This window comes from Coregonus lavaretus, assembly GCF_964263955.1.
Source record: "Coregonus lavaretus genome assembly, chromosome: 2".
Taxonomy (NCBI): Eukaryota; Metazoa; Chordata; class Actinopteri; order Salmoniformes; family Salmonidae; genus Coregonus; species Coregonus lavaretus.
In genome coordinates this window covers 38544110-38561834 of record NC_139989.1, presented here as the reverse complement: position 1 = coordinate 38561834, position 17725 = coordinate 38544110, and the positions used below count along the sequence as shown (strand labels likewise).

Here is a 17725-nt window from a genome sequence, read left to right as displayed (position 1 = left end):
TAAGAATGAACTATAGCCATTGAATTCTACCTTCCAAATATACCTTGTATTATAGGGAAATAATGCAAGCTCTAGAATGCCCTTCTTACCCATGCATCTAGTTTTAACCTATTACTTACAGCAGCTACAGTGCTAATAAGTGAACTGTCAATCCTGCATCCCCCCACCTTTCCCTCACTCCCTTCCTAATGTTGTTATTTAGTCACAGCACAGATTCTTTACTGTCACCATGGTCACAGGAGGGGAGTATTTGTTGTTATAAACTGGGTGGTTAGAGCCCTGAATGTTGATTGGCTGACACCCGTGATATATCAGACCGTATACCACGGGTATGACAAAACATGTATTTGTTCTGCTCTAATTACGTTGGTAACCAGTTTATAATAGCAATAAGGCACCTCTGGGGTTTGTGACCTATGGCCAATATACCACGGCTAAGGGCTGTGTCCAGGCACTCCGCGTTGCGTCGTGCATTAGAACAGCCCTTGGCCGTGGTATATTGGTCATATACCACACCTCCTCTGGCCTTATTGCTTAATTATAACACTTTGACCTGTGTGAGCTGGTAACCATGGAAACCATTTTTGAAAGGAGACTCCCCAGAAATGTTTATGGGTGTCATCACTTCCCTGGTCACCTTCTGTTCCCCCTCCTCTGTTTTGTCCTCTGCTCTGAGTTTGAACCCTGTGTGGGGTCTTCAGAAGCACCCTGCCCCAGTCCCGAGGGTCCAGAGACATTGGTGTCGGGCCCAGCCCAAGGCTTCTGGGTCTGGGAGGTTGTCTTGCGTTGTGCCAGTGTGGCCATGGCACTACCCAGAGAGCCAGCCTGGAGACTGAGGCCTGAGGCTGAGGCTGGGGCCCAGGCCATCTCTGTGCTACATCCAGGACTGCCAAACGGTACAAAGAACCAGAATAGAAAAGATCTCTGTTTGAAGGGTTATGTAACATCAGTGTGGTAATATTATTAATAAAACAAACTGTGCCAGTTCACTTTCAAACATTGGACTAATGACACTCACTTGAATATTTTCACATTTGTTCCTAAATTAGGTGCAAAGACAATTGCGTGCTCCAGCATCATTACACTGAGTTAGTTTGGCCTGGGTAAGGTATCTAGTACAGTCCTTGCTGTGTAAGAACCCTTTGTTGTTATTTTATGTTTACAGGATCATTGAAACACTGTTTTTCTTTCCCAAAATGTATTTTGAAATGATGAAACAAAGTGTTGGTATAGTAGTAGGGTCGTTCCAGGAAATGAGTCCCTTCTGGTGACCTAAAGTTGTGGGAACGATTGTTAGCTGGGTTTTGGGTTGTCTAACTTGGTGGAGAAAAAAAGAACCTGTTTTATTTCACCTAATTTTAACATTCTGTCATGAAGAGCACATGTTCAACTTAATAAAAAACGTGTTTTCCCATCTCAAGAGGTTGAATAAAAAAATGACTATAGTAAGTGCCTATTAAGTGCCAAATAAAGTATCAGGGTTGACCACAACAGGGTTGACGATTTCATCTTAAATCAGCCATAAATCCCCTTGTGACAGGAGGAATGGAAGCTTGTTGTGTGCAACAGAGAGGGGCACTTGAATGCAAGTGTCACAAAAAAAATGAAAATGTTAAATCATTTCTAGCCTGTTCCTCTATGGGTAACAGGGTTGACGTGTTATGCTTGACCCACTCAGTTTTCCACCACAAAACACCAGAAAATTGCCAAAAAGAGTAGAACCAGCTCACCTGCTTTTACATTATGATTTGACTATTAGATATTCAATGTTTCTTTTCCCAATAAAAAAAGGAAAAGTTTCACCATATTAAAACGAGAGTTCAGTTCACGTAACAGGGTTGACCTTAAAATGAGGGACAGGTTGTTGTTTTTTACTTTAAAATTAATAACTAAATCATATGAAATAAATTATAATCTTCAGAAATGACTTTGTCAAAGCAACAAAATAACTAGGGCTTTACAACGATGGTGAAAAGATGTTGAGGTTAAGTGGGTTACCATCTTTCTTGAAGTCACAGAGGGTGCACAGAGGGACATATAAAAATGCAGAATCTTGCCACTTTAGCAAGTCTTTATTCATGTAAAAAATCTGATTTATTAAATTTTCCATGTGGTCTATATCAAAGGGCATTTCATTTAATATAACAGTCTTTTAAAATTCAATATTGGTGCACAATTTCTACTTAGAATATCAAAGGGACTCATTGCTCCCGAGTGGCGCAGCGGTCTAAGGCACTGCATCTCAGTGCTTGAGGCGTCACTACAGACCTCCTAGTTCGATTCCAGGCTGTATCACAACCGGCCGTGATTGGGAGTCCCATAGGGCAGCGCACAATTGGCCCAGCGTCGTCCGGTTTTGGCTGGTGTAGGCCGTCATTGTAAATAAGAATTTGTTCTTAACTGACTTGCCTAGTTAAATAAAGGTTAAATAAATACAATTACATGGAAGACCCAGTACCACATTGAATGTATAATACACCATGTCATAATGAGACAACACATTTAATCATCATTGATATAAAATATACAGTACCAGTCAAAAGTTTGGACACACCTACTCATTCAAGGGGTTTTCTTTATTTTTACTATTTTCTACATTGTAGATATAATAGTGAAGACATCAAAACTATGAAATAACACATGGAATCATGTAGTAACCAAAAAAGTGTTAAACAAATCAAAATATATTTTATATTTGAGATTCTTCAAAGTAGCCACCCTTTGCCTTGATGACAGCTTTGCACACCCTTGGCATTCTCTCAACCAGCTTCATGAGTTAGTCACCTGGAATGTGAGTAAGACTTTTAAGCAGGTCAACATTCACAAGGCCGCAGGGCCAGACGGATTACCAGAACGTGTACTCCGAGCATGTGCTGACCAACTGGCAAGTGTCTTCACTGACATTTTCAACATGTCCCTGACTGAGTCTGTAATACCAACATGTTTCAAGCAGACCACCATAGTCCCTATGCCTAAGGACACTAAGATAACCTGCCTAAATGACTACCGACCCATAGCACTCACGTCTGTAGCCATGAAGTGCTTTGAAAGGCTGGTCATGGCTCACATCAACACCATTATCCCAGAAACCCTAGACCCACCCTAATTTGCATACCGCCCCAACAGATCCACAGATGATGCAATCTCTATTGCACTCCAAATTGCCCTTTCCCACCTGGACAAGAGGAACACCTATGTGAGAATGCTATTCATTGACTACAGCTCAGCGTTCAACACTATAGTGCCCTCAAAGCTCATCACTAAGCTAAGGATCCTGGGACTAAACACCTCCCTCTGCAACTGGATCCTGGATTTCCTGACGGGCCGCCCCCAGGTGGTAAGGGTAGGTAACAACACATCTGCCACGCTGATCCTCAACACGGGGGCCCCTCAGGGGTGCGTGCTCAGTCCCCTCCTGTACTCCCTGTTCACCCATGATTGCATGGCCAGGCACGACTCCAACACCATCATTAAGTTTGCCGACGACACAACAGTGGTAGGCCTGATCACCGACAACGATGAGACAGCCTATAGGGAGGAGGTCAGAGACCTGGCTGTGTGGTGCCAGGATAACAACCTCTCCCTCAATGTGATCAAGACAAAGGAGATGATTGTTGACTACAGGAAAATAAAAGAGGACTGAGCACGCCCCATTCTCATTGACGGGGCTGTAGTGGAACAGGTTGAGAGCTTCAAGTTCCTTGGTGTCCACATCACCAACAAACTATCATGGTCCAAACCCACCAAGACAGTCGTGAAGAGGGCACGGCAAAGCCTGAAAAGAGGCCGAGCAGTTGCCATACCATACTCAGATCCTCAAAAATGTCTACAGCTGCACCATCGAGAGTATGGCATCGCCTGGTATGGCAACTGCTCGGCCTCCGACCGCAAGGCACTACAGAGGGTAGTGCGTATGGCCCAGTACATCACTGGGGCCAAGCTTCCTGCCATTCAGGACCTCTATACCAGGCGGTGTCAGAGGAAGGCCCTAAAAATTGTCAAAGACTCCAGCCACCCTAGTCATAGACTGTTCTCTCTGCTACCGCACGGCAAGCGGTACCGGAGCACTGAGTCTAGGTCCAAAAGGCTCTCAACAGCTTCTACCCCCAAGCCATAAGACTCCTGAACAGCTAATCATGGCTACCCTGACTATTTGCACTGCCCCCCCACCCCACCCCACCCCCCTCTTTTACGCTGCTGCTACTCTGTTTATTATTTATGCATAGACACTTTAACTCTACCCACATGTACATATTACCTTAATTACCTCGACTAGCCGGGGCCCCCGCACATTGACTCTGTACCGGTACCCCCCTGTATATAGCCTCCCTGCTGTTATTTTATTTTACTGCTGCTCTTTAGTTATTTGCTTTAATTTTTTTTACTTAACACTTTTTTTATTTTATTTTTTTATTTTAAAAACTGCATTGTTGGTTAAGGGCTTGTAAGTAAGCATTTCACTGTAATGTCTACACCTGTTGTATTCGGCGCATGTGGCAAATAACATTTGATTTCATTTTGAATGCATTTCAATTAACAGGTGTGCCTTGTTAAAAGTTAATTTGTGGAATTTCTTTCCTTCTTAATGCGTTTCAGCCAATAAGTTGTGTTGTGATAAGGTAGGGGTGGAATACAGAAGATAGCCCTATTTGGTAAAAGACCAAGTCCATATTATGGCAAGAACAGCTCCAATAAGCAAAGAGAAACAACAGTCCTTTATTACTTTAAAACATTAAGGTCAGTCAATACGGAACATTTCAAGAACTTTGAAAGTTTCTTCAAGTGCAGTCGCAAAAACCATCAAGCGCTATGATGAAACTGGCCCTCATGAGGACCGCCACAGGAAAGGAAGACCCAGAGTTACAGTGGGGAAAAAAAGTATTTAGTCAGCCACCAATTGTGCAAGTTCTCCCACTTAAAAAGATGAGAGAGGCCTGTAATTTTCATCATAGGAACACGTCAACTATGACAGACAAATTGAGATTTTTTTCCTCCAGAAAATCACATTGTAGGATTTTTTATGAATTTATTTGCAAATTATGGTGGAAAATAAGTATTTGGTCACCTACAAACAAGCAAGATTTTGGCTCTCACAGACCTGTAACTTCTTCTTTAAGAGGCTCCTCTGTCCTCCACTCGTTACCTGTATTAATGGCACCTGTTTGAACTTGTCATCAGTATAAAAGACACCTGTCCACAACCTCAAACAGTCACACTCCAAACTCCACTATGGCCAAGACCAAAGAGCTGTCAAAGGACACCAGAAACAAAATTGTAGACCTGCACCAGGCTGGGAAGACTGAATCTGCAATAGGTAAGCAGCTTGGTTTGAAGAAATCAACTGTGGGAGCAATTATTAGGAAATGGAAGACATACAAGACCACTGATAATCTCCCTCGATCTGGGGCTCCACGCAAGATCTCACCCCGTGGGGTCAAAATGATCACAAGAACGGTGAGCAAAAATCCCAGAACCACACGGGGGACCTAGTGAATGACCTGCAGAGAGCTGGGACCAAAGTAACAAAGCCTACCATCAGTAACACACTACGCCGCCAGGGACTCAAATCCTGCAGTGCAAGACGTGTCCCCCTGCTTAAGCCAGTACATGTCCAGGCCCGTCTGAAGTTTGCTAGAGTGCATTTGGATGATCCAGAAGAGGATTGGGAGAATGTCATATGTCATATGGTCAGATGAAACCAAAATAGAACTTGTCGTGTTTGGAGGACAAAGAATGCTGAGTTGCATCCAAAGAACACCATACCTACTGTGAAGCATGGGGGTGGAAACATCATGCTTTGGGGCTGTCTTTCTGCAAAGGGACCAGGACGACTGATCCGTGTAAAGGAAAGAATGAATGGGGCCATGTATCGTGTGATTTTGAGTGAAAACCTCCTTCCATCAGCAAGGGCATTGAAGATGAAACGTGGCTGGGTCTTTCAGCATGACAATGATCCCAAACACACCGCCCGGGCAACGAAGGAGTGCCTTCTTAAGAAGCATTTCAAGGTCCTGGAGTGGCCTAGCCAGTCTCCAGATCTCAACCCCATAGAAAATCTTTGGAGGGAGTTGAAAGTCCATGTTGCCCAGCGACAGCCCCAAAACATCACTGCTCTAGAGGAGATCTGCATGGAGGAATGGGCCAAAATACCAGCAACAGTGTGTGAAAACCTTGTGAAGACTTACAGAAAACGTTTGACCTGTGTCATTGCCAACAAAGAGTATATAACAAAGTATTGAGAAACTTTTGTTATTGACCAAATACTTATTTTCCACCATAATTTGCAAATAAATTCATTAAAAATCCTACAATGTGATTTTCTGGATTTTTTTTTCTCATTTTGTCTGTCATAGTTGACGTGTACCTATGATGAAAATTACAGGCCTCTCTCATCTTTTTAAGTGGGAGAACTTGCACAATTGGTGGCTGACTAAATACTTTTTTTCCCCACTGTACCTCTGCTGCAGAGGATAAGTTTATTAGAGTTAACTGCACCTCAGATTGCAGCCCAAATAAATGCTTCACAGAGTTCAAGTAACAGACACATCTCAACATCAATTGTTCAGAGGAGACTGCGTGAATCAGGCCTTCATGGTCGAATTGCTGCAACAAAACCACTACTGAAGGACATCAATAAGAAGAAGAGACTTGCTTGGGCCAAGAAACACAAGCAATGGACATTAGACCGGTGGAAATCTGTCCTTTGGTCTGAGGAGTCCAAAGTTGAGATTTTTGGTTCCAACAGCCGTGTCTTTGTGAGAACGGATGATCTCCGCATGTGTGGTTCCCACCTTGAATCATGGAGGAGGTGTGATGGTGTGGGGGTGCTTTGCTGGTGACACGGTCTGTGATTTATTTAGAATTCAAGGCACACTTAACCAGCATGGCTACCACAGCATTCTGCAGCGATATGCCATCCCATCTGGTTTGCGCTTAGTGGGACTACCATTTGTTTTTCAACAGGACAATGACCCAACACACCTGCAGGCTGTGTAAGGGCTATTTGACCAAGAAGTAGAGTGCTGCATCAGATGACCTGGTATCCACAATCACCCGACCTCAACCCAATTGAGATGGTTAAGGATGAGTTGGACCGCAGAGTGAAGGAAAAGCAGCCAACAAGTGCTCAGCATATGTGGGAACTCCTTCAAGACTGTTGGAAAGCATTCCAGGTGAAGCTGGTTGAGAGAATGCAAGAGTGTGCAAAACTGTCATCAAGGCAAAGGGTGGCACCTTTGAAGAATCTAAAATATATTTTGATTTGTTTAACACTTTTATTTCATAATTTTGATGTCTTCACTATTATTCTACAATGTAGAAAATAGTAAAAATACAGAAAAACCCTTGAATGAGTAGGTGTCCAAACTTTTGACTGGTACTGTAAATCTGAATGTAACAGTCCAGCTAAAGATTGTCCAATCCAGGACGTATTTGATTGACATGACCATACATTCTGTTAACTCTTAAAGGCTCAAATGTGGTATTTTTGGCTACAGTCAGGAAGGTTTTTAGGCACTACACTGACCCCCCTGTAGTTTGGAAGGCCTCATCTAAACCATACATGTTTAACCACTAAAATGGCTTCTCAGTTGAAGTCCAACAAAACAAAAACATTCTCTAGATTCCAGCTGGAACACTTGTGATGATAAATACATAATTGTAAATCTATACAGTATATGATATGCATGCTTCATGTATTTACACCCATTTTGGGTACAGTACAAATCATTTGATTGAAGATCAACCTGTTCTGCAGACTCTCACACTAAGAATCTACAAACGGCTGCTGTGGAGACTACATGTCCCAGCCTCCACCTTGCTCCTCCACTGTGACCAGCTAGTTGGCACATAAAATATGCCCCTGTGCTGAATACCAGAGCGTTTGGGGCCAGTCGGGGCCATCCGATCTGGCACGTAGCAAAGACATGACTGGGTAAGTGCATGACTGGGTAAGACTCCTGAGAGAGTCTATAGGAGGGCCCTATGCCCCTGTTGTGTCTGTCCTAGCTGTAGGTAAGGTGCCGGTAAAGGGGTGGGGCCTACCTGCCGGCGGACGCACACTCTCCCAGGTGTATCCTGAGCACGCCCTGGCTGTGGAGCCTCAGCAGGTGGTCAAACTCAGCGGGCATGGAGTGCACCGTCTTCTTACTCTGCCTGTTGTCGTAGTAGTGGTTGGTGAGGGGCTGGTTTCTGTTGGGGTGTTGATTAAAGGGCCAGAACCCGTAGAGATGCACGTTGGCACACAGCTCCAGCGCCAGGCTAGCCACGATGAGTCCTGTGCTGAGGCGTACCGTCTGCAGGCCCTGGCCCCGCCAGAAGACAGCCAGACTCTGGAGGTACTCTGGGTTGAGGAAGACGGGCCGTGAGGGGCTGCCAAAGTCCTGGATGGTGTAGAGGGCCCGCAGAGACACGGGCGTGTTGTGGCCGTACGAGAAGGCTGGCAGGAGCATCAGGGAGTCGCCATAGCTACGCAGGCTCTCCACGAAGGGCCGACGACGCCCCTGCAGGCCCCCATATCTGAGAGAGGATGGGATGGAGAGAAAAAAAGAGGTGAAGAACAGCTGGAGGAGATGAATTTGACCAGCACAAGAATATATGATCAGGTCATTTCTTAATCCACTATAAAATACCAGGTGATAGGCAATATGAGAAGCACAATGAGCTCCCAAACTCACTTCTCCATGAGGATGCTGGGATTAGCTGTCACCAGGTCTGTCTTGTTGCCCACGTCTCTCTTATAGCCATTTTCCAGAGGAGGGAGGTTACACCTGAGAGAGGGAGACATAGAGGGAAGTAGTCAGTAAAGTTGTGTCTAACAATGTTTGATAGGAAATGGTCATTATTGTGGAGTACGTTTTCTGTCTCACACCTGATAACAAACTGGGCGGAGTCGATTTTCTCTCCACAGCTGCTGTTAGCTAGGATTCCCCCATTCCCAACAACAGAACACGTATCCCATGTCGTATTCACAAAAGGATTCTCCTGTAGGCAACACAACATGTGTCATGTCACTCTCTTTCTTAAACCCACACTAATCATTGAGGTGACACTCTGGACCAGAGCAACGAACCTTAGCGAAGGTGCTGAACAGTTCAGGGGTCACCTGAAGAGGCTTCCTCTTCTCTCCATCGTACACAACCTTTGACCCCAGAGGAGTGTTGGCCTGTGTCACCATAGCCTTGGTGAGTCCATGACATTTGTCACGCAGAAGAGACCTGAGAACACAATAATAACCTTTTGATTATAAGATAAAGAGACAGTATTAAAAGCGTACTGTAAATTAATCACATACTCTTTTATCTTATTTTAAAACAGACTGGTTGATAAGTTAGGTATAAAAAGCTACTGGTGATAAATGGAAGAAAATATCAGATACAGGAATACATAAACAAGGTGTCACGCCCTGGCTCTGGGGACTCTAATATGTTGAGCCAGGGTGTGTATAGTCTATGCGTGTTCTAGGTTTCACTTTCTGGTTTGGTATATCTATGTTGGCCAGGGTGGCTCCCAATCAGAGACGGCTGTAGCTCGTTGTCTCTGATTGGGAGTCATACTTAGGTAGCCGTTAGGCATTCATTTGGTGTGGTTTCTTGTTCGTATTTGGTTTGTGTATTACCATTGACTGTCACGTCATCGTTTTGTTGTTTTGATCGTGTGATCATTCTATAAATAAATATGTTCGCCTTCAACGCTGCGCCTTGGTCCTCCTCTCTGGTAGACGATCGTGACAGAAGAAACCACCAAGATTTGACCAAGCAGCGTGTCCAGGAGCCATCGCCAGGGAGATCTCTAGCAGATCTCCTTCGCCTCCTCGACTGGGTCAAGCCGGGTGAGGAAGAGAAGGGCTTGACATTGTGGCAGAAGGGCGAAAGGCTGGCGAGGGACATGGAGACCTGGTCCACGGGTAGGAGAGACGGCCAGAAATTTTTTAGGGGGGGGCTAACGCCGTGGACGACGGGCCAGCAGGAGACCGCGGCAGAGCGGCCCAGCGGGTTGGCAGAGGAGGCCGCCAGGTTACGGGGGCCACTGGTCGAAGAGGGGGTGGAAGGTGTAGAGGCACGGCGAGAGGTACTGGGGTGTGTTACCAGTCCGGTCCGGCCCATTCCAGATCCCGGCGTAGGACCAGTGGTGTGTGTCCCCAGTACGGTCCGGCCTGTTCCTGCTCCCCGCACCAGGTCAGTGGTGCGCTTCGTCAGCCCGGCTCGGCCCGTTCCTGCTCCCCGCACCAAGTCAGTGGTGCGCTTCGTCAGCCCGGCTCGGCCCGTTCCTGCTCCCCGCACCAAGTCAGTGGTGCGCTTCGTCAGCCCGGCTCGGCCCGTTCCTGCTCCCCGCACCAAGTCAGTGGTGCGCTTCGTCAGCCCGGCTCGGCCCGTTCCTGCTCCCCGCACCAAGTCAGTGGTGCGCTTCGTCAGCCCGGCTCGGCCCGTTCCTGCTCCCCGCACCAAGTCAGTGGTGCGCTTCGTCAGCCCGGCTCGGCCCGTTCCTGCTCCCCGCACCAAGTCAGTGGTGCGCTTCGTCAGCCCGGCTCGGCCCGTTCCTGCTCCCCGCACCAAGTCAGGGGTGCGCTTCGACAGCCCGGCTCGGCCCGCTCCTGCTCCCCACACCAAGCCAGTGGTGTGCGTCGTCAGTCCGGCACGGCCCGTGCCTGTTCCCCGCACCAAGTCAGGGGTGCGCTTCGACAGCCCGGCTCGGCCCGCTCCTGCTCCCCACACCAAGCCAGTGGTGTGCGTCGTCAGTCCGGCACGGCCCGTGCCTGTTCCACCGGTGGCTGGTCCGGCACCGGTCAGATGCTTCACGCCGGAGCTAGAGCAATCCGCTCCACCAGTGTGCAGTCCAGCTCCGGCCAGCGGGGCCAGACCGGACCAGGGGTACCTTGGGGGGTTGGAGAGGGAGCGGGGATCAGGCCCGGAGCCGGATCCGCCGCCTAAGCGGAGTGCCCACCCGTTCCCTCCCCTGTGGTATTTGGTGGGCGCGGTCGGAGTCCGCGCCTTTACGGGGGGGTACTGTCACGCCCTGGCTCTGGGGACTCTAATATGTTGAGCCAGGGTGTGTATAGTCTATGTGTGTTCTAGGTTTCACTTTCTGGTTTGGTATATCTATGTTGGCCAGGGTGGCTCCCAATCAGAGACGGCTGTAGCTCGTTGTCTCTGATTGGGAGTCATACTTAGGTAGCCGTTAGGCATTCATTTGGTGTGGTTTCTTGTTCGTATTTGGTTTGTGTATTACCATTGACTGTCACGTCATCGTTTTGTTGTTTTGATCGTGTGATCATTATATAAATAAATATGTTCGCCTTCAACGCTGCGCCTTGGTCCTCCTCTCTGGTAGACGATCGTGACACAAGGCCTCATCCTCTTGTCTTAATATAAATATAAACATTGGAAAGGGATGTTTATTGAAAAGTATTGTCTTTTAGAATTTCTGCTCTGAGTGTCCTTCCTTTCAAGTGTTTATTCATTCACAAAGCTCCTTACTGTTCTCTTTGATGGTGTTTGGTGTTGTTGAAGTCTCTGTATACTGTATAGAGAGCATTACTAAGCCAGTGTTAGCCTGCAGAGACAGGAAGCTGAGGAAGACAGCATTGAGAAGGAAAACACCCACTGACTGACTGACTGGTGTTGCAACAATCACACATTACTCTTTGACCTCTACTTCTACTGCTACTAACAGCATGAAGAGGTAAACGCTAACATTTCACAGGTCGCTTCTGCTTTGAAGCACACTTCCACTTGCTTTTGTTTCTCATTCTTTTAGGAGTAGAAAGGAAACATCCATTTTGTTATGGTTAGTGACCCTCACAAAGTGGTCTTTGGTTCATCTTGGCTGGCTTTTAGTGGGGTTCAGAGTCTGGGTTTATAGTGTGTTTATATTTCACCTGAACTTTGTGAAATTGTCCTCCTGCTTCCTCCAGCGGTGAGAGTAGCGCTCCACCACTTTTTCAGTGACTGTATCCCTTTGACACACACACACACACACACAGACATACACACACAAAACAGAGAACATGCAGTTATGAACCATATAATGAAGTTAATAACAGTAGAGAGACGATGAGGCGGTTGTTGAGCAGAGAGGATTGTAGGTAGTGGTTGCCAGGGCGTGTGTCTAGTCTCACCTGCAGCCCTTGCATGTTCCGGAGGGGTCTGGCACAGAGTTCCTAATAGGAGCTTTGTGGGGGGGGCTGCCAGGATGGACATTTGTGCTATGTACACAAACAGGGACAGAGGAAGACAGAGAGAATAGGATGATGACCTCAGTTAATAGTAAAAAAAGGACAAGAGATAAGCCAATTATCTATGATGGATTTGACAGAGTCACAAGTAGACCTCTGTTTGAACCCAGTACACCACTTATCTTGTCAACACTTGTATAGCTGCATTGTTTGCTGTTGTATTGCAGTGTATTGCTTGAGTTTACCATGTTACCTTCACTGAATGAATTGTGTTGATGTGGTAATTTACAGTGTTTACATTAAATCAATAGCTGAATGTTGGGCGTACTGTAACAATAACCTGGTGAGCTAAAGGATTACCGAAGCCAAAACACAACACACTGGGCAGCCATTTTACCTTACCCCTCTGAGTCTAGCGTGTTTTACTGATCATCAAAAAATAAACCCTGAACGCTTGAATGGGTTTCACAGCAGCATTACACCCATAAGTGCCAACCGCAAATTAACTGAAAGACAGGGGACTTTTTCAAAAATCCATTTTAGATCTGATAAGAAATCCAAGGGCAAGGTCAAGCCTGAACTTACTGTATACAGAAAATCACCCTTGACGTGAGCTACAAAGAGATCTTTGATGAACATACTACAGAAGGTGCATGGGTTTCCCCACTCCACAATGCCCTACTCTTGTGGACAGTTATTTATGGTGGGATAATTGTCTTATCCTGCAGATGGGGAATGTCAAACAAATCAAATCAAATTGTATTTGCCACATGCGCAGAATACAACAGGTGTAGACATTACAGTAGACATTACAGTGAAATGCTTACTTACAAGCCCTTAACCAACAATGCAGGTTTTTTATAAAAATAAAAAAGTAAAATAAAAAAGTGTTAAGTAAAATAAATAAAAGCAAATAACTAAAGAGCAGCAGTAAAGTAAAATAACAGTAGGGAGGTTATATACAGGGGGGTACCGGTACAGAGTAAATGTGCGGGGGCACACTTAGTTATATGATTAACTCTGAGATTCTAGAGTCACATTCAGACAGATACCGTTTAGACAGTTAGTTTTATTGAGACATGACTGGAAAAAAATGGCTCTCAAGTTTCATTGTCACAGAGGAGTAGACACTAAGCGTAAACAAACCAACAGTGTGTTCATCTGGCGTGTTTTGGTAACAGCATGAGAAGGCATTTTACAGTGACCTCTCTATCTCGATCTCTTGTACAAATGTTCTGTTCCCCTTTCACTTACTTATCTCCCTCTGCCTACAGATGACTTATTAAATTCCCACAGAAAATAGATCACTATTTAAAATCAATATCTAACAGAGTAAAAATGTGTTATTAGAGGTAGATGTATGCAGATGCACACTTGCACACCTACAGGCACATGCTAGGTTTGTATGTTTTAATGGGACAAAGGGAGATAAGCTCTGATATAATATTTTTGTCTGAGTATGATATTTCAAAATGCACCAACGTTGAACCATCCATGTGCCTTTGCAACACCTTCCTCTTATTCTACCTCTACATTGTCAAATAAACAGTTGAGTTCGCTTCAACACAAGATGTAAAATGAATGCAGGTTGTTCAGAGTTCATAAATAGTGGTTCAAGAAACTGAGATTTATGATATGAAATCCATCAGCTCCGCTGGGGCACAAACAGATGTTTCTCTCTCTCTCTTTTCCACCACAGATTCATGGTGTGTCAGTGGTTTAGCTAAGATACCCAACAAGCATTGGGGGGAAAAAACCACTGCTCTGAGGAGAGAGAGAGAGAGAGAGAGAGAGAGAGAGAGAGAGAGAGAGAGAGAGAGAGAGAGAGAGAGAGAGAGAGAGAAGGGGAGGTGGTGGAGGGGAGGGACCAGTGAACAGGCATAACCACCAACACCAAACATATCATATTTCACCTTGTTCAACTAGAGCAGCTACTCACACCAACCGATGTGAAATAATCACAGTATTAAGAGCAGAAGTGTGGTGACTCACTTCCTTCCTCTCTGTGTCTGTCTGGAGGACATGATGCTAGCTACCTCCAGCCAGAGCTAATACTCCACCCTAGACCGGGGCTAAAGGCTCCAACTTCTCCAACACCTGCCCAGCCGGGAGGGAGGAAGTTGGGGAGAAGGGGTGTGAAAGGAATGGGACTCACCGGTCGCTGAAGAAGTTCCAGACGAATGCAGTCAGGACAGTCCCCAGGATGAGCAGAGTAAGTATACAGAAGAACAGTCCCCTCATGCCTCTCTCCCCCTGCTACTTCCTCTGGCTGGCCCCCTCTTCTTCTCTCTCTCTCTCTCTCCTCTATTGTCCCTCACTCAGCACTCACACGTTAGTTTGTTTCGGCACCTTACCCCCTCTCCTTTTCTTCTTTCTACCTCTCATGCACCCTCCTCCTTCCCTTGCTATTTCTCCCCAATTGTACCTCACTGCTCACGCTCGCTCTTTCTGGCTGTCATTAATCTTTCTGTCTCACTCACTCCCCCTCCTCTTCCACCCTCTCTTTCTCGCTCTCTCTCTCCCTCTCTCTCTCTTTCTCAGAGCGTTTCCGGGCACGCCTCTTCTGTAAGCGGACTATCATATCTCTGTCTGTGCCCTATAAAAATCTCTCATGCGCCTCTCTCCTTTCTTTCTCTCCTTTCCCCCCGTCCGCTCGGCTCCTGTAGAATTACAATGCCAGTCTTTTGTTCGCCCTCCTTTACGTAGATTGATATGTCTTGTTTCCTTTCATATCTCTCTGGCTTTCTCACTTCATTGAGAGCACACCACGCTCTTACTTTCTGTCCACTGTAGTCCCAGAGCTCAAGCTGTTGCTACTTCTCCAATCCCACCCGAGCCCCAGCCTTCTCTACGCTTTCCCCCTCCCTCCCTCTTCCTGTAATATCCCTCCCCCTCCGAACCCCCTCTCCCCTCTTCTCTCCCCTCCTCTGCATAAAGAGCAGCTAGTAACATAATTCCCCGGTACTGAATTAGCTCAGGGTCTGCCTCTTGACTTACGTGTGTGAGTGCGTATGAGTGTGTGTAGTGTATGTTTGTGTGTGTGTGTTTCAGGGCTTAGTGTTGAGGCAGAGAGTGTCATTAAGATTGTTTCAACAGGGGTGGGTAACAGGGGTTAGTGTGTGTGTGTGTGTGTGTGTGTGTGTGTGTGTGTGTGTGTGTGTGTGTGTGTGTGTGTGTGTGTGTGTGTGTGTGTATGTGTGTGTGTGTGTGTGTGTGTGTGTGTGTGTGTCTAGCGGTGTGTGAGCGTCTGTGTGACAGGGACTTATTTTTCCCCTAGCCAATGAGGGTCAGAGTAGGCTAGGGGAAGGGGCTATTGTTTAATCAGATCTACGGTTTCTCTGTTCTCTATCTCATGCCCTCCTTTGACTGTCCCATTCCCTATCTGGCTGGCTCTGCAAGTTTACTTTCTGGGTGGTTTGCAGGTGATGAGAGAGAGATAGAAAATATATATACTTTGTGTACAACGCAAAACCCCAAACAATGCATGCAGAGCAGAATGCCCACACATTCCACCACAAAGCCCTCACCTACAGAGAGATTAACCTAGAGAAAAGTCCCCTCAGCCAGCTGGTTCTGGAGCTCTGTTCACAAACACAAACAGACCCTACAGGGCCACAGGCCAGCAACAATTAGACCCAACCAAATTAAGAGAAAGTAAAAAGATGACTATTTGACACACTGGAAGGAATCAAACAAAAACAGAGAAAATTGGAATGCTATCTGGCCCTTAACAGAGAGTACACAGTGGCAGAATAACTGACCACTGTGACTGACCCAAAATTAAGAAAATCCTTGACTATGTACAGACATAGTATTGCTATTGAGAGAGGTCGCCATAGGCAGACCTGGCTCTCAAGAGAAGACAGGATGTGTGCACACTGCCCACAAAATGAAGTGGAAACTGAGCTGCACTTCCTAACTTCCTGCCAAATGTATGACCACATTATAGACACATACATTGCCAGTCAAAAGTTTGGACACACCTACTCATTCAAGGGTTTGTCTTTATTTTTACATTGTAGAATAATAGTGATGACATCAAAACTATGAAATAACAAATATGGAATCATGTAGTCACCTGGAATGCATTGCAAATAACATTTGATTTGATTTTGAATGCATTTCAATTAACAGGTGTGCCTTGTTAAAAGTTAATTTGTGGAATTTCTTTCCTTCTTAATGCGTTTCAGCCAATAAGTTGTGTTGTGATAAGGTAGGGGTGGTATACAGAAGATAGCCCTATTTGGTAAAAGACCAAGTCCATATTATGGCAAGAACAGCTCCAATAAGCAAAGAGAAACAACAGTCCTTTATTACTTTAAAACATTAAGGTCAGTCAATACGGAACATTTCAAGAATTTTGAAAGTTTCTTCAAGTGCAGTCGCAAAAACCATCAAGCGCTATGATGAAACTGGCTCTCATGAGGACCGCCACAGGAATGGAAGACCCAGAGTTACCTCTGCTGCAGAGGATAAGTTCATTAGAGTTACCAGCCTGAGAAATTGCAGCCCAAATAAATGCTTCATAGAGTTCAAATCACAGACACATCTCAACTTCAACTGTTCAGAGGGGACTGTGTGAAGCAGGCCTTCATGGTCGAATTGCTGCAAAGAAACCACTAATTGGAGATTTCTGGTTCCAACCGCCGTGTCTTTGTGAGACATGGTGTGGGTGAACAGATGATCTCTGCACCGTAAAGCATGGAGGAGGAGGTGTTATGGTGTGGGGGTGCTTTGCTGGTGACACGGTCTGTGATATATTTAGAATTCAAGGCACACTTAACCAGCATGACTACCACAGCATTCTGCAGCGATACGCCATCCCATCTGGTTTGGGCTTAGTGGGACCATAATTTGTTTTTCAACAGGACAATGACCCAACACACCTCCAGGCTGTGTAAGGGCTATTTGACCAAGAAGGAGAGTGATAGAGTACTGCATCAGATGACCTGGCCTCCACAATCCCCCGACCTCAACCCAATTGAGATTGGGGCGGCAGGTAGCTTAGTGGTTAAGAGCGTTGTGCCAGTAACCGAAAGGTCGCTGGTTCTAATCCCCGAACCGACTAGGTGAAAAATCTGTCGATGTGCCCTTGAGCAAGGCACTTAACCCTAATTGCTCCTGTAAGTCGCTCTGGATAAGAGCGTCTGCTAAATGACTAAAATGTAATGTAAATGTAATGTAAATGTAATGTAAATGAGATAGTTTGGGATGAGTCAGACGGCAGAGTGAAGGAAAATCAGCCAACAAGTGCTCAGCATATGTGGGAACTCCTTCAAGACTGTTGGAAAAGCACTCCAGGTGAAGGATGTTGAGAGAATGCCAAAAGTGTGCAAAGCTGTCATCAAGGCAAAGGGTGGCTATTTGAAGAATCTCATATCTAAAATATATTTTGATTTGTTTAACACTTTTTTTGGTTACTACATGATTCCATATGTGCTATTTCATAGTTTTGATGTCTTCACTATTATTCTACAATGTAGAAAATAGTAAAAATAAAGAAAAACCCTTGAATGAGTAGGTGTGTCCAAACTTTTGACTGGTACTGTATTT

General features: G+C 45.7%; 1 protein-coding gene across 1 annotated transcript; it reads right to left on the bottom strand.

Moving 5' to 3' along the window:
* Positions 1–525: 525 nt before the first annotated feature.
* Positions 526–14920, bottom strand: LOC311146961 (alpha-N-acetylneuraminide alpha-2,8-sialyltransferase-like). The gene is made up of 8 exons (XM_084183572.1): positions 14328–14920; positions 12116–12202; positions 11876–11953; positions 9071–9215; positions 8870–8982; positions 8676–8768; positions 8044–8517; positions 526–886 (listed from the first exon to the last, which is right to left on the bottom strand). The coding sequence occupies exons 1-8, from the start codon at positions 14411–14413 to the stop codon at positions 634–636; spliced, it is 1329 nt and encodes a 442-aa protein (XP_084039698.1). The 5' UTR covers positions 14414–14920; the 3' UTR covers positions 526–633.
* Positions 14921–17725: the final 2805 nt, after the last annotated feature.

Coding starts and splice junctions, on each gene's coding strand:
- LOC311146961 (XM_084183572.1), bottom strand. CDS start 14,413: ATGAGGGGACTGTTCTTCTGTATACTTACTCTGCTCATCCTGGGGACT. Junction 11,954..12,115: donor GGAACATGCAAGGGCTGCAG/GTGAGACTAGAC, acceptor TGTGTGTCAAAG/GGATACAGTCACTGAAAAAG. Junction 8,769..8,869: donor TCCGCCCAGTTTGTTATCAG/GTGTGAGACAGA, acceptor TCCCTCTCTCAG/GTGTAACCTCCCTCCTCTGG.